Source organism: Diadema setosum, chromosome 21, assembly GCF_964275005.1.
Source record: "Diadema setosum chromosome 21, eeDiaSeto1, whole genome shotgun sequence".
NCBI classification, from domain to species: domain Eukaryota; kingdom Metazoa; phylum Echinodermata; class Echinoidea; order Diadematoida; family Diadematidae; genus Diadema; species Diadema setosum.
Genome location: NC_092705.1, coordinates 12412683 through 12430668, shown reverse-complemented (window position 1 = coordinate 12430668; position 17986 = coordinate 12412683). Strand labels below are relative to the sequence as shown.

The window sequence follows — 17986 nt, the reverse complement described above, 5'->3', positions numbered from 1 at the left end:
TCTGGACAAAAATTACTTCATGTGAAGGCTATGAGCTTACCTTCAATTTACCTAAATCTGTCATGGTCAACACACACAGGCCCTGTGATTACACTATACCAGCATGTGAATGTGTATTATGCTTCAAATTAATTTCTGTACTAAATGGAGTGCACAATGCACTTTTGTTGTGTTTAGATATCCTAAGTTTTTTCATCCCAAATCCAACTGGGAAGTAGTTTTCTTCTATTGCAACATCCTGTGTTTTATTATCTGTCAACACCCATGTCAAGATAAAAGTACTGGCGGAATTTGACTTATGAAAAAATATACAGAAAGAGAGAGAATATGTCTCGTTGAACTTTGGAAACAGTGTAAAACCCACTCACTGTGTTTGTGGGTTTAAACAGTTCCAAAGTAAAACTTGCACTTCCATCAATAGAAATTGCCATACATTGGGAATCCAGGAACCTTTTACAGAAGTTTTATTTCAGTTACGATGAACTTTTATGTAAAATGATGAGATAGTTGATTTTGTTATTTGGTTTTATTTTGCATTCTTTTATGATACTGAATGTTCGCCTGCATTTAAATTTCGCGAATTTCGCGAGAGCCAAGATTTGCGAAATTAAAATGCACGTGACAGTTCTTGTCTACACTATATGCATTGAATGTTAGAGGCAACTCGCGAAAATTTCATGCTGCGAAAAAAGCCATTGGCTCCAATTCGTGAAAATTTCATGTCGCAAAAAATATTGTGTTTTATAGTAGTTTCTAACTTCTATGTGCAGAAAGGTGATTCATATAATATGCAAAATGTGCCCTCATGTAATGTTGGACATCTAAACCTTTTATTTGGAAATTCAACTTGAGTTAAAAGAGTATAATGTTGCAGGTTATATAGACACCTCTCGTGAAGAGCAATTATGATATGAAATATATCTACAGCATATAATATTTTTAAATGTTTGGCTCCATGGCTGTTTGTGCTGTGTTTGTGATGTGTACCTGAAAAGAGATAGTGAGTATATGGAAGAGAGAGGGAGAGAGATGATAGAAAAAATTCAAAGGAAGAGATCAATATAAGGCGTTATAATTAGTCCAACAAATTACATGGTTGCACCAAATTTGCAAGGCTTCATGCACCTCCAGAGATATGGTATAGTGTTGGTCGAGATTGGGATTCAGATTTTAACTTTTTTGGACAATGTCATTAGAAACCATGCCTTTGGAATATTAAAGAGCATTATGATTTTAAGAGGATTTCAAAATTTATTTGATGAAAATTGGTTTTAAAATGGCATGGCAGAGATATCCTATTAGGACCACTTTGTTTTTGGATATTTTGGCCATTTCAAATCTATTTTCATCAAATAAACTTTGGTGCTTTTTCAGCATCATAATCTGGCTACATGGTGCTTCGACTTTGAGATGTGTTAGATTTACTATACACATGAGAAGTAACATCAGCAACATGCACAGAACAGAAAAGATAAATGATTTCTGAATTAAGAAGAGCAGAGAGAAGGGAAACCTGAAGATCGTTTCCACTTTTAATACCATTATTGAAACTCAAATTATAGGCTGTACATGATAATGAAAAGGATTAATTCTGCGCATTATTTTGGGTCAGAATTGAACTTGAAACTACAATGGGGCCCACTGATTTGGCCTTGTGCATTTGACAGTTATGATGAAAGAAAAAGCCATAAGATGCGGATGTTGGCTTAACTTGTGACTGAAAACATGTCTAAAATTTGTGGATTGGCAGCTATTCGAACTGGATAATTGATAAAACACATTGGAATGGTTTTGAATCCAGGAATACATGCATCAACTCAAACCGAAATACCGGCCACACGAGAAGAATTCCTTGGTTGTGACATTGGGTCACACATCAGCTACAGCAAATAGGATCTTTGGCTACAAGATGGGAATAGCTGCGTTACACCACAAAAGGGGATATGGATAGAGATAGCTTTGATAGGTTGCGCCCTTTGATGCAATTTCCACTAGGAAGTACATGCTATACGTACAGTGTGCAGCATGTGCGTCATCGGTGCGTGGCACGGCGCAGCATTTGTGTGGGTGACAACTTACACAAAACAAGCCACTACGACTTGAAACAAGTCTATCAAAATACATTTTGGGCGTGGATAAAATCGCATCGGAGCGTGAGCGAGGGGACGAGGATCAGCTGCCGCAGCGAAAAAGTCGGTACTCTTGTGTTTTTTTAAATCTTTTCTACATTCTACTTCGAAATATTTCCGAAGGTGAGTCTACGCAGGATTACTATGATGAGTGCACTTGTAATGCTGTTATTTATAAGTGTTAGTCTCGAGAAAATAAGTGGTGATAAGAGTGCTCATGTGATGCTGATTATTTCCATTCACCTGTATTGTATCGCCCTCACATTTTGCAGACTGTAACGAGATCGCTTCTCACGTATGAAGCAGCGATGCTTGCAGCGATGCTGCAGTGAGCATGTACGGCATACGGTACGCGGTAGCCAGTAGGGCCGCGCCGCGAACCGAAGCGAGGGTTGTGGCACTTACTACTCGCATCGCGTAATGCGTAGATCGGTCTGTCTGCTAACATTCATCCACACGTATCACACTAATATTAATAGCATGTATCTTTGACAAATATCTCACCGTCAGCTGATTTCTGTCTGTAGCAGATGATATTTGATAGAAGTCAATGTATGATTGTACAATTTGTAACGTTAGGTGATAGTGGATAGATGTCTACTCTTTTCTAGTCTCTACTTTTTTATCTCTAGCCCGATTGCTGTGCTTCGCGACAGCGGCTGCGTGTAGTTACTTTATCTCTAAAATATTAAATAGATAAGAGTGAGACCTAGCCTAGTGTTTTTTTTTGTTTGTTTGTTTGTTTGTTTGTTTTTTTTTTACTGTCAGTGTCTATCTGTATAGCATTAATATTGAATAAAAGAATGGGTCATTAAATCATTGACATTATGTTTATCCAGACAGTCCAGAATATTAGGTACTGGTACATGTTTTGTTTCTTGCTGTTTCTGCTTCTTCTTTTTTTTTTTCTTTTTAAATGGTCACACACTTTCGAAAAGAACTTAATGGCAAGGTGGAAAGAAGGCCTAAAGGTTTAAAGGGTGTGTACAGTTCTGGTCGAGGTGAAGATTTAGCTTTTAACATTTTGTGAGATATTCAGAAACCACTCTATGAGATGTCAAAGAGCATGCAATTCTAAGGGGTATCAAAAGTTTATTCGATGAAAATCGGTTTTGAAGTGGCTGAGATATCCAAAAACAAGGTGAAACAAAGAGATACTAATAAAGTTGGGGCATGTCGCCTTTTATTATTTGCACTTTTTGGGATATCTCATCCATTTGAAAACCAATTTTCATCAAATAAACGTTGAACCCTTCTTAAAATTACATGCTCTTTCATATATCATAAGAGGCTTTTCAGTATCTCACTTAGGAATGTTCAAAACATGAATCCCTACCTCAACCAGTACTGTACAGTCCCTTTAATAAAAGACAGCTGAAACTTGAAAGTAGAATTCTCATTCAAAACTTGAATATTCTAAAAAAAAAAGTTTTTTTTTTTCTGAAAATTTTCTGGAGTGAAAATACATTTGATTGGGATTGTTGTCCTCTTAACCTATTGAGGACAAACTGATTTTGCCATGGCACACACATCCCATACTAGACACTGTGACCTGCTTCAGTATTCTCGGGGCTCATCTTCAATGGGTTAAGATCTTTTGGCAAGGTGCAGGCCATGGTCAAAATGGAGTGGATTAATGTACGTCTGGTGAAGTTTGGCCCAACTTTTGTAGTCTGGCTTCCAGACCCTCTGCCCATACTATTTCGCTATCCATGATATTGACGCCCTCAACGTCGAAAACTAGTATAGTTTAAGTTGATTTTCTCGCGCAGAGGGTCTGGAAGCATTCGTCTTGGAGTTAATGGATTCCGCCCGATTTTGGGCGGAATCCATAAATCTGTCAGCGCTCCCGTCCTCTGAAGCGCGAAATTCGAATTATCCTGCTCAGCGTGTTACCAGAGCCGGGTGGTGGGAGAACTCTCCCCACTACCTGTGTGTTGGCATTGCGGCGTGTGTGTACCAATGGTGTGGATGCTGTATACTGTAGTATGCAGGATGAGGGTGATGGTATACAGGTACATTCAGGGAGGCGTATAATTATTCTACCTCTCTGCACACGAACATTCGGACTTTTCTAAGATCTAAAGTAAGGTCGGATGGAAGAATCGGCAATCGTAGACAGTGTGTACTCCATGATGTGTATTCCTAAAAGTTTTCGATGTTTTTGATTGTTACTCACGTTTTTTCCTGTTTAATACTATAGATGCGCACAATGGTCAAGTGAACTATGTTTCCAATAAAATTAAAGCAGACCATTTTGTGTCATTGTGTCTATCGACGAAATTGAAAATCACATATCCTTGTTACTTATGTTATAAGCTCAATGAGGAATAGGTGTCCAAGGAAGATTTTTTTTTTTGTTTCTTCATTTGTGCTGGGTTTTTTTTTCAACTAATGTAGGGCCTATAGTGCAATACAATCAGTAAATGCGAACCACATTTCCCTTCCTTCCTTTACAAAGTATCTCAATCACAGTATTTTAATGCATAACCATCTGGGTCGTTTTCTCGTTTCCACTATGTTGTCTAATGGATTTCTTTTGAAGGCTCGACTTGGGGAAAACCAGCAACATTTTTTTTTACCTTTTTTTTTTTTTTTTTTAGTAGGCCTTATGAGTATGAATGTAAAAACCGGTCTAATTTGACTACTAGTATACTGAATCCTACAAATAAAGCAAAATTCACGGATCTTTGACCAATGAAAAAATACAAAATGGATGCATATTTTGATAGAACCTGGCAATTTCAGATACACATTTTTTTTTCTATATGTGATATTGAGTTCACTTCAATGATTTAATCTTAAAGGGTGTGTACAGTTCAGGTTGTGGTGAGGATATAGCTTTTAACGTTTTGCGAGATATTCAGAAACCTTCTAAGTTCTATAAGGGGTATCAAAAGTTTATTCGATGAAAATCGGTTTTGAAATGGCCGAGATAACCAAAAACAAGGTGAAACAAAGAGATCCTAATGAGTTGTGGCATGTCGCCTTTTATTATTAGCACTTTTTTTGGATATCTCAGCCATTTGAAAACCAATTTTCATCAAATAAACATTGAATCCTTCTTAAAATTACATGCTCTTTCATATTTCATAAGAGGCTTTTCATTATCTCACTTAGGAATGTTCAAAAGATGAATGCCCACCTCAACCAGTACTGTACAGTCCCTTTATAGGTGCTAATACATGATAGACGTGGAATGCAATCATCAGCTCAATGTAAATGAACATTATCTGAGGTCCCAAATCTTTCCGACACTAGAGTCATCAAAGTGCGAATTGGTGCTCAAATATCCAAATGAACAGCATCAACAGTGAAGTATTTTAATTTGTTGCTTTTTTTGGGGGGGGGGGGATGGTTTGGGTTTTTTCACAGAGAAACATGTAGACATTATTATTGTTGTTGTTGTTTTAAAGAACGAAAGAAGAGAGAGAGAAAATGGGGCCCTATACAAATAATTTGCCCCAGACAGTACTTAACAAAAAGCAAGCATTATAAATCTTAGAGAGATATAATTATTGTTCTCATGATATCAATTATCATTTTCGACGAATAATGAAAACTCTGAAGAGGTTTCCCAAATCAGGTATCCGGAATTGTGAGTTTCAAAATCAGGCATCTTTGCGGATGAAAAAATTGACTAGGCCCCCTAAAAAAGCAAAACAACAACAACAACAAAACCCTGCAAGTATAATAGACTTGATTGTGGCGATATTGATTGATGCACAACGCCTTCCGCTGTATTTGTTCGTATAACGTTAAACTCATACTTAAGAGTCAGAACGATGAGATACATTACAAAAACACACACAATTTCTCCATCTGAAAAGCACAGTGCTTCCACATGCTCTGTAAAATATGTTGATGACAAGCTATTATTATTGCATAAGGCAGGCTAATATTCTGAGAAGAGCTATGATTCAATATGACCTGTGCACGGGAAAAATATAAAAAATTTTTATTCAAGCTAAAAGTATCTGAATTGGACATATTATATTCTTTAAATTTTTGTCAATGCTTTCATACGTATAATTCTCATTGTTATTATTCGTTACGTTCCGAACAAAGTTCGCTAATGCGAATGATTAAGTTCATTATTCCGAAAGTTTTGTCAGTGCTAAAATGTAATAAGTGAATCAAAAATTTATGATTAATCCCAAAATGAATGCAGAGTCGTAATTCTTCAGAAGGTTTGTTGATCAGATCATGTTTTTCGGAATGACGAACATTATTCAATATCATCAGATGATATTGAATAATGTTCCTTATTCCGAAAAACTTAATTGGGTTCTTTATTCCAAAGTTTCGTTTATCCCAAAATGAATGAAGGGTCGTTATTCCAAAGGCGCGTCAATCTGGTGATGAAATAGGATTCGTAATTCCGAAAATAAAATATGTTTTATTTTTCAGCGAAATGCGGTGTTGTTATTGTTAAGATACTATATAGAATATTACGCAATGAAATTTAAGGGAAGAGCGCTGGAATACAATTGGAATTTTGGATTGCATTATTGATAGAAAACGAATATTTCCTCTTCTTCCTCCGTATCCCACCTTTCCCATATACTCTATAGCCAACATCGTCATGGGGATGAACCATTCTTTGCCACATTCACCATTCATCGGAATCAGGAATGTAACAACATCAATATTTACAAAAGGTCACACAAGTGCTCGGTTTTCCCACCTCCCTGGTTATACCACCTATATGGCCTACATGCTTACATCCTATAAGGTCCAAGGAGCATATCAACTAAAGACATGCATATGTGAAATGGAGAAGTTTGTCGTCGAGAGATTAAAAAGCAAAAATTACAGGATGGAGACCAAAATTAATAATTGGTTGTGGTGTGCCATATAGTACCGAACTTATTTCTGTTCTCTACTTATCTACACTCAATTTTCATTTTGCATTGAATGAGGTAATAAAAGCAGCCAACTTGCGTTGCTTCTTATATATAGAAATGAAAAAAAAAAAAAATTAATAGTCTTACGATGGGGTGATAATTGTCTCTAAACATATCATTTGTCATAAACTTGGCTCCTGTTTCTTTTATAGAAAGTTTATTACGATTAGCTAATATGGACGGGTCTCTGAGCATATGAAAAACAATGAAAAAAAGTATATGAGCATCTTTTGAGAATTTGAATTGAGGCAAAATATTCAACAAAACTGATACTTTCCTATATACCAGTGATAAATCTGCAATAAGCTGAAAAAATATATGAGTTACATGGACAAATCTATATCAAATGCTAGAGCTTGTCATATCATGTGAATACAAGAACTGTAAGTCAGAGTCTATTATTGTTTGTAACGTTTGGCCGTTATTTTTTTTTTTTGCATGATGACCTTGGGAAATTGGCAGCTGAAAATATCCAAAACCAAGCTGCAATGATAATTCATTATGATTGCACTGTATACGTCCACTTGATATAATGCCAGCAATGAACCATGTTAATTGCGACTTAAACTAAATAATTAGTATTCTTTCTTGCATATATACCCATGGATGTTCTTAGCAAAACAAGGCTTTTTAAGGGGGGGGGGGGGGGGGGCATAATTGCCCCGAAGCGCATCATGCTTCAAACAATGGCCTTCTGTCAAAGAAATAGTTTTTTGATTATTTGTTTCATTATACATAACCACTTCAGACAAGGTTTTTATCATCAAGTGACTTTATGAAAAATAAATTGGAAATGAATAGATGTGGCTCTTATCGCGCGTTCTTTTAAAAACTGGTCCCCCTATAGATGCTATAATTGCTAAATGAATGGATGTTGGAGCATATAGTGGTAAGAAGTGACCTTGTACGGCTATCAAGCGGGCTATTTCAAGGGATAGAAGATGGTGTATGAAGACATCTTATGTTGAGGGGCCACAATATCCCAGCTCACCTATACATGCAAGTGTACTTCGTTTTTCTTGTGTGGTTCATACATATCCCGATGTTATTATCTTGGTGATTATCATTATGTGTGAGATGAAGAAATAAACAATATCGTAGAATATTTTTAAATTTAGTCAGTTGCCGCAATGTTTCCACGAGAGGGACACGATATTATGAAGACAAGAACTGATCGGAAGAGCACGTTGCTTATCATCTGTTTCTTTTTTATTCACTAGCTGCTATTAGTTATAGAAAGAAGGGTCTCAACTGAACGTATTCATCAGCAAACACGAACATAAAAAGTACATGTACATAGAATAATACATTATATATCACATGGGCCGCCCACCCACAACTCATCTCCACATACAAAGTTTTTACAAAAAATTTTGCACAATACTCCGCTGCACTTTCTTTTTTTCTTCTTCATTTTTCGCTCTTTGGATGCCATGTGTCTTGGGCATGGTGTATAGCTCCGTGCATAGTGTGGATATAGTGACTAAATAGGCCCTATCAGAAACAGGATTATCGCACCAGAAAACCTTTCCATGCAGTAAACAGTGCATGGAAATACTCCACGGACAGTGGATGCATGCATGTAATGTATATGGAGAGTGTCCTTGGGACCTCTGGGTGAGGATGAAGGGGTCACTAACGTGACCTCTTCCTTATTACGTAATGACAGAATGATCGCCCTCCCTCACTGGGGGTAAATTTAGGCTCCTCCCACTTGAAGCGAATGTGCCCAGACCCTTTGCCTTCGGCAAAGGCGGCGACTTCGTCGCGGGGCGGCGACTTCGTCGCCGCGGAGTCCAGTTGGCAAAGGGTCTGGAAACCAGACTAAACTTTTGGTACACTTGTAAAGTCTGTTCAGTTTGACTTTAAATACTGTACCAAATGTGATTGACAATTAAAGAGGAGCCTAGCTAGCTTGACCTTTAATTGCATTGGCGCTCCACATATAGTGTATATCATAAATCTACAGGTATACCAGAGCTGCAGAGTTTGCTATTAATAGTGTACAGTATTACCTAGAAAACAACCTGAAAGAAGCCAGCTGTTAGATAATTCTGCTGTACATCTTTTATAGTTTATATACAAATGTATTTGATAATAAAATAAAAGAAAAACTACTGTTGCATGTTTTTTTTTTTCTTAGTAAGTACTATGCCAATGGAATATGAACAGTGTCTATTCATGTTTAATATGAAAATATGATACATAAAAAGTTAGAGCAATTGTAAAATGAGAGTCTGCTTAAATCAATAATGAAACAGATTTTACGTAACTACATGGGACTGATTGAAATTTGAAATTGTTTTGTACCTTTTCATGCTTTCACTATCAAGTGGGCAAATCCATCTGCTGTTCTTAGACGTGTAATACTTGTTTACGTGGAAAGGTTTTATTGTTATCTTAGCCTTTTGGAGGAGCTGCAGTAGGTCAAATTTTTAGGGCACAGTTCCAGACAAATTTTTGTTCTAGATCTCTCTCAGTAGGGTTTTGGTTTTCTGTGGATATGTACTTGAACAATATTATGATTGTACATCAGGTATAAAAATACATTGCCATGTAAAACACAGAGAAGTCCTTGGAAATTTGGAACAAAGTTTTGTATGTTGTATGTCATTAAAGGGAATATGCCAGCTGAATGCAAGAAAGTTGATAATTACAGGACAGATTAAAAAAGGGGAGGAGAGCTTTTTATTTGGTTGCACAAGTATACAAGTAAAAACATTGGGCCGAATGCATAAAACAAGCAATTGCTTGTAAGCAATTGCTTCAAGCAAAAGCACAAGCTTGTCTAGCAAAAGGTCTAGCTCAAGCAATTGCTTAAATCCATATGCATTTATAACCTTTTGCTAGTGCTTATACCTTTTGCTTGTCCCGCACAAGCAATTGCTTGCGTTTTCAACAAAAGGGACGTCACGCCTGTGTGAACACAAGAACAAAGGCGAGTGTGGCAACATGCATTTGAAAGGGCATGTGTGTGCAGAAACATTTCCTGACATAGCAGAAGAGCTATGAAATGACACTCATAAATGCACACACAGACGCACACACACACACACAACTATACACACACTCGTATTACTGGCTGATTCCCATCACTGCTTACAATAGCCCGCATCTGCCAGATCGCACGTGGAGAAACGTCTCCTTGCTCTCCACCGAAGTGAGACATCCTACCTGTTTTTCATCAAATTTTGCGTGCTAACCACTGGACATTCCCGTTGTTGAAATGAAAAATTTCTTACTCTACTTAAGAGTACAGTTAAACTCGCCTAAGTCGACATCGCATATGTCGAATAATCGCGCAAGTCGATAATTTTAAAAAGTCCCGATTTTTCCCCATTGACTTACGTGTATTAATTCACTCATAAGTCGAATTTTTTAAGTCGAATACTCGCTTAAGTCGATGAAATTCCAAGAACACTTTCACGGAAAAACCATTGAAATCACTGTGCCTAAGTCGAATAAGATTTTATTGTGTAATAAATCACTGTCAAAATCACGAGACGCCAGTTTTTGTTTACATACAGTATATACCAAAAGAAACTGCGTAAATAAACATTAACGTTTCATTAACGCAAGCGGTTTCACCTGAATCGTTAGTAACGCAAACTAACGATCGGGAAAATTAACGTTTGTAGCAACGATGAGTAACGATCCCTAGCGCAAATTAACGATGTTTCGTTAACATTAACGATAGGTAACGCAAGAACTCACGCGAGATTTTGGTTTTGTAACGAGACCTGGTGAAAGGACGACGTAGCCCCTGCCGAGTGTAGCGATCTATGCCTTATATTTAGCGGAGTCTTTTCGCGAATCGAATCACGATTTCGCGAATGGTTAATTTGCGACCGGGGTCACCAAAAACGCACGCCGGGCCACCAAAAAAGCCGAATGTTTTGCCTTCAGTTTTGGAAATGAAGGGGTAACAATCGGTTCCATAAGATGCTGAATAAATGTCAGATGTTTGCTCTTTTAATTTTGGAAATGAATAACGGTAATATTCGATTTCCGTATAATACTAAAATAAATGTCGGATGTTTGCCTATACTTTTGGGATGTCAGAGATTTGATTTTGCGTTCGGAAATGAATAAGGATTAAAAAAAGTATCCGGAAGATGCTGAAATAAATGTCGAATGTTTGCTTTGACGTTCGGATATGAAAAATAATGATATTCAACTCCATACGATGATAAAATAAATGCCGGATGTTTACTTTTACGTTCGAAAGTAAATAACAATTACATTCAGCTCCGGAAGATGCTAAAGTAAATGTCGAATTATCCCTTTGACGTTCGGAAATAAATAACAATAATAATCAACTTCGTACGATGATGAAATAAATGTCGGATGTTTACTTTTACGTTCGAAAGTAAATAACATTAACATTCAGCTCCGGAAGATGCTAAAGTAAATGTCGAATTATCCCTTTGACGTTCGGAAATGAATAACAATAATAATCAACTTCGTACGACGATGAGATAAATGTCGGGTGTTTGCTTTTACTTTCGAAAGTAAATAGCAATAACATTCGGCTCCAGAAGATGCTAAAATAAGTGTCAGATGATTGTTTTTACGTTCGGAAGTGAATAGCAGTAATATTCTTCTCCATACGATGCTAAATAACTGTCGGATGTTTGCTTTTGAATTTCGAAATGAATAACAGTAACATTTAGCTGCGTTTGATGGTAAAGTTAATGTTTGATATTTGCTTTAACGTTCGGAAATGAATAACAATGTATTCAACTCCGTCCGATGATAAAATGAATGTCTTATGTTTGCTTTTATGTTCGAAAGTAAATAGCAATAACATTCAGCTCCGGAAGATGCTAAAATAAATGTTGAATGTTTGCTTTGGCGTTCGGAAATGAATAACTATAGTATTCAACTCAGTACGATGATGAAATAATTGCCGAAAGTTCGCTTTTACGTTCGAAAGTAAATAGCATGTGACATTCGACTCCTGAAGATACCAAAATAAATGTCAGATGATTCATTTCACTTTCGGAAGTGGACAGCAGTAACATTCGGCTCCTTACGATCATAAAATAAATGTCGGGTGTTTGCTTTTGAATTTGGAGATCGAATAACGGTAATATTCTGCTCCGTACGATGCTAAAATAAGTAACAGATTGTTTCTTTTACATTTGGAAATGATTAAGGGTATCAATCGGCTCATTTAGATGATGAAATAAAAAGCGGATGTTTGCTTTCACGTTCGGAAATGAATAAGGATGATATTCAGCTCCGTAAGATCCTAGAATGAATGTCGGTTGCTTGTTTTTACATTTGAAAATGATTAACGGCAACATTCGGCTCTGGAAGGTGTTAAAATACTTGTAAATGGTGGATGATTGCTTTTACAATCAGAAATAAATAACGGTAACTTTCGGACCGAACGTAGGACCGATTTAGTTTTGCTTGGTTTTGTTTTTTTTTGTTGTTGTTTTTTTTTTTTGTTCGGGCCACCAAAAAATAAAAATCAGTCATTTTGGGGCCACCAAAATAAAAGTTATAGTGTGGAGCCCTGGCCTGCATCAATGTAGCCTTCAAACAAGGCGACTCGCTCTGCGTGCCCCCGTATAGCGCGGTTACCCCACAAACCTGTTGGCCGGCGAGTGGAGCGAGCCGCCTTTATCCACTCGTTCTGGGATGTGTACTTTTGTCGTTGTTGTTGCTTTATATTCTTTGACAAATTTGCGTACAAATTTGACGCAGAAAATACACACGGCACCAAGGCAAGCCTCGTTAATATTAAGTAACTATGTAGAATAAGAATAGTTACTTGATATTAACGAGGCTTGCCTTGGTGCCGTGTGTATTTTCTGCGTCAAATTTGTACGCAAATTTGTCAAAGAATATAAAGCAACAACAACGACAAAAGTACACATCCCTGAACGAGTGGATAAAGGCGGCTCGCTCCACTCGCCGGCCAACAGGTTTGTGGGGTAAACGCGCTATACGGGGGCACGCAGAGCGAGTCGCCTTGTTTAAAGGCTAGCATCAATGTGGATAAAGTGTCTTGCTGAAGGGCAAATATCGGGCACACCGCTCCAGCTCTCGGCTCCAGAGTAGACAACATACAATGTACATTATACATATGTACGTGTGGTGTAAATTTAAGTCGATTTTTTTCGACTTACGTACAAGTCGAAAATCGCCTAAGTCGATGTGTTTTGCTCAGTCCCGAGAAGATCGACTTATGCGAGTTTAACTGTAATTTCTTGTAGATTTATACCACTCCTTCACAATTGTTGTCTTTCTTCCATGAATATGAAAATGATACTTAAAAGGGAATGTCCCAGATAAGCAAAAGCTCAATGCTCATTTTACAGAGCTCGGAAAATCGTAAGCAATTGCTAGCAAGAACTAGCAAAAGGTATGTTTTATGCATACGTTTTTAAGCAAATGCTTGGTCTCTAAGCAATTGCTTGCGTACAGCAAGCAATTGCTTGTACTTGCTAGCAAGAGCTTCTGCTCGCAAGCAATTGCTTGTTTTTATGCATACGGATTCGAGTAAAAGGCTAGCACAAGCAATTGCTAGCGTTTATGCATCCGGCCCATTGTGGACTACAAGCTTTGGTTGTTGGTTTGTTGTCATTGTGTTCAAATGTGTCCAATTGCATTATGGTGATCAGTGTGCACAGGGTTCCTTACAATTTGCTACTGCCATGGTTAGAGTGATGTTAAGAGTGTAAAGATGACTGGAAAAGATCTATTGTAACAATTTGATTTAATAAATGTGTAAAAACAGTAGTTTTCTTCACCACTGACTTGCTAAGTCATTTTATCTCCTTTTTTCTCTTTTCTGCAGCCTCCCTGAGTAAAGATGGCACGTAAGTACTCAATTTGTCAAGCTGCTCTTTGCAACAATATCACATAAAATAGATTTTAGTAAGAAGAGTAGACACAGTTTTTGAAAGGGTGATTACAATTGTACATATGTCCACAATCATGTTCCTGCACAGAAAGCAAGTGAGAACATCGTCGAGATCCAGATGTTAAACTACAGTAGTCAAAACTGAAAGTCATTTGTCATGAGAAATGAGTTACGCTGTCAAAAAGGATTAAAGATTGATTTGATTACCTTTCCAGAACTTCCTCCTGGTATACTGCTGAACTTCCATCCTTATACAGTATGTTAAAAAAAAAAACAAATTTTGGCATTTATAACTTGCAAAATTATCAAACAATCTGAATGCTTTTTCGGGGAATAAAACTAACTCTTTACGTACCGTTACATCTTGCAGAAAACCGCATTCAGTTTGGTTATTAAGTGGTCACAGAAAAATGTGGATCGTTGTAGAGCATGTCATGGGTCCATTTCTTCTAAGTTTAGCACTTGCATACTCTCAAATGGCATCCATATGAAGGAAAATATTTTGCTCACACTTACAAGACAACTATCGAATGAAATCAGCATGATGTTATATCAATACGTACATTGTGTATATGTTGATATGTAGATATTATTGTTCATTATTTCACTTGTATCTTGATGAAAACGAGGAAAGAAAAAGAAAACAAAGTTGGGAAAGGAGGAAGAGCTCAGTCCAATCTTCCACGAGTTGATACAATGTCTTTCCTTAATCATTCATTTTTCACACCTTAGGCTTATGAATTAGATGCTTGCAAACTAAAAAAAAAAAGAAAATGCTTCCTTTTGATTTAACGAATCATCCAAGTTATTAGTTGAAAATAAAAACAAACAGGCAGTCACTTTTACAAAAGAAGATATTTTTGCAAAAACGCAACGAACAACTGCATTTTTGTTATTGGTGTGAACACAATGGACAGAACTTGGAGGGAAGGGATTCCTGACATGCTGTACAAACCATCCAATTTCTCTGTGACCACTGAAGCAAATCGAATTGGGTTTTCTGCAAGATCTGTACAACTGTAGTTTCAAAGTTATGGTTTCATTCCTTAAAATTGCAGTTTGACTGATTCACCAGTTATAAGGTTAACTATCATTGCAGAAAGTCCAATTGTGATGTTTTGGGGAAGCATTTATATGGTACAGTCTTACCATGCAAAGACATGCAATCATTCAAACTACACTTGATCTCTTCTTTATGGTGTGCATCACAGAGGAACAGCAACCAGGAGCATACCCCCCTCCTCAGGCTGGAGCATACCCGCCTCCAGGAGCCTACCCACCCGGCGCCCCCGGAGCTCCACCAATGGCGGCCCCGCCTGGCGCCCCCGGCCAGTGGATGCCGGCTCCACAGGCTCCGCCCAACTGCCCCCCAGGCCTGGAATACTTGACCCAGATTGACCAGCTCCTGGTCCACCAGAAGACTGAACTCCTAGAGGGTAAGTCAGGCTACACTAATACCTCATTAACCAGCGCAGGACCAACCTAAGGCCCTATGTGAACCCCTGTTTTACTAATAGTGACTTTCCAACCTTTTTTTCATCTTACCTGAGACAAATGCTCCAAAGGCTCAAGCGAGCTATTGCGATCATTCATTGTTCAGTGTTCGCCATGCGTTCTTCATCGCCCGTCGCCCTAAAACGTCTTTACAATTTCAACTTCTTCTTGAAAATCCCATGATGGATTTTCACCAAACTCGGTAAAAAACATCTCTAGGGTGATAGGATTTCAAATGGGTGTATAATAAAATGAGCATAATGCCCTCCCCCTTTGGGGGCCTTAGGGGCCCCCAAAATTAAGGTATCTTTTAAACACTTCTTTTCTAGAACCAGGAACTGTTACTTCAAGTTTGTTTCATGTCAGATTCAGGGATGCCTCTATAGGGGCCCAATAGGGGGACCGAAATGGGAGCCAAGTCTTAGGCAAAATATCTGGTAAAACATTTAGGTTGACAGGAACAACCTTTCCTTCAAGGTTTAATGCATAAAGTGTCAGTGTACTGTGTACAGTAAACCAATGCAGTGTCTGAGAATGAGACTATGCATGTTGTGATATAATATATTACCCTGTGAGGTTAAAAACAAACAAACAAATGTTGTGAATGGAGCAAGTGTGGATGAGAATGGTGCAGAATAAACAGGCAAGAACCTAGCAGAAATGTTGAGATTTTGTCATTCAGTGTGGACTCTGTCCAGTTTTATTTGTTACATGTATGAATAACATTGAAACCAATGTACAATTCCCCCAAACTTAGCAGCAGTATACAAACCTGTACGTTGGACACTCCCATGCAGTGCAGCGGTGCCACGGTCCTTATTGTACATACAGAGGGCAAGTGTGATACTGTATGTCAGGCCTAAACTGGGAATGTTCCACAATCCTATGTCATTGACAGTCAATATCAGAACATCTGTGCCAAACTTAACATTCACGTCAGCAGATGTGCTGCTTGACAAAGGAAGTAGAAATTGTATACTGTAGTAAAATGTTTGAATGTCGTTGACAACTTGTGCATTGTGCAATGTAGTTTCCTGTGGTGTTATGACCAAATAGTGAAAAGGTTGTCAACACAATGAAAATGCAATGCAAGATTTAGTTGTGGGCAGTTGAGTTGCAAGAGAAAAAAGAAAAGAAAAGCAAAGGACAAAAACTTGTGTTAACAGAGATACATGTAGTTGCTTATATAGGAAAATCCTGAAGTAAAGACTGCCAAACTATCTGTCACTAGGGTCTGTCACATTTAATATCCTGTTGTTCATCTCCTCTTTCCTTTTCCTCTCTCTCCTTTCTTTTTCTTTCTTTCATTCTTTTTCCGACACACTCTCTTCCTTTCTTTATCTCTCTGTTTCTCCCTGTCGTTTGTGTGTGTGTGTGTTTTTTTTTTTGTTTGTTTGTTTGTTTGTTTTTTTTTTGGGAGGGGGGATGGGAGCTGATAGAAAGGGTGGTTGGTGGTATTTGATTTTTTTTTTTTGAATTTTTTTTTTTGTGTACACGTGTGTTTTATTGATTTTCAAAAACAAATCATACATAAAATTAAAACAATCAAAAAAAAAACAACAACAACAACAACAAACAAAAAAAACAAAAAAAAACAAAAAAAACAAAAACAAAAACAGCCATACCAAGTATTTCACAAATAGGAAAGTTGGAATCATTCCCGAAACCTGCTGGCAGTATAAATTGTATGTGACTCGCTGGAATGGATGACAACCTAAAAACAGTACATTTAAACAAATTTTTGCATAATACTCATACAAAACCAAAATAAGTACATGTATGTACTATTGTACATAACATTCTTTCAAGTTTAACAAATAATGAAATATCTCAACATCCATGTACCTATTTCAATCCTAGTACAATATAAGGGAAAATTAGGGCAGTCCTTCTGTCTCATGAGAATTTGTACTCCATCCACATCAGGTGTCACTAACATGACACATACAGAACATTAAAGTTACATTTAAAAGATGTATAATTTATCAAAAATGAGGGGTTTTTCAATTTATAGATATTTACTGATCATTACCCACTCATCCCTCAGATACATGAAAATGTTTTTCCAAGGATATCAAGTACATAAAGTATCATTGCGATGAAACCTTCCGTGGAGGCCAGTTCATTGATTTCCCTTGGTCAATACATGAAATTTTAAAATCCTCTTAGAATTGTATGCTCTTTCATATTTCAGAAGTAGTTTCTCATTTTCTCAACAACAACAACAACAGCACCAGCAGCAGCAACAAGAACAAGAACGACAACAACAACAACAACAACAAATCTGAAGCCCCTGTATCATATCTCAACCTAAGCTGTATCATCCCTTTAAAGCAGCTCCTTTTATGGAGGAAAGAGGGAAGAGAAGGTTACAATCATAACCCTCCACCTGTCACTAATATCTTTGCCATCCCTTTTCCTTTTATTGATAGGAGCACCTTTTTCTTCCTAATGCACATTTGTGTGTGTGTCTGTTGTATCCATTGTAATACATTTAATGACCTATATTTGGCAGGAAGAACCTAAAAATCTTCTGGGCTCTAGGCCTACATTGTGTACATATGAGCCTTGTGTTTTGA

General features: G+C 37.4%; 1 protein-coding gene across 2 annotated transcripts in view; it reads left to right on the top strand.

Annotated features, from left to right (window-relative positions):
• The first annotated feature begins 15123 nt into the window (after positions 1-15123).
• Positions 15124-17986, top strand: part of LOC140244779 (phospholipid scramblase 1-like) — a 40558-nt gene continuing 37695 nt past the window's right edge. The window contains exon 1 of one of the 2 annotated variants that reach the window (XM_072324399.1): positions 15124-15349. In XM_072324399.1, the coding sequence (XP_072180500.1) occupies positions 15217-15349 (133 nt within the window). In that variant the 5' untranslated portion in view covers positions 15124-15216. The remainder of the gene's footprint in view (positions 15350-17986) is intronic. The other variant, XM_072324397.1, reaches the window with a different exon arrangement.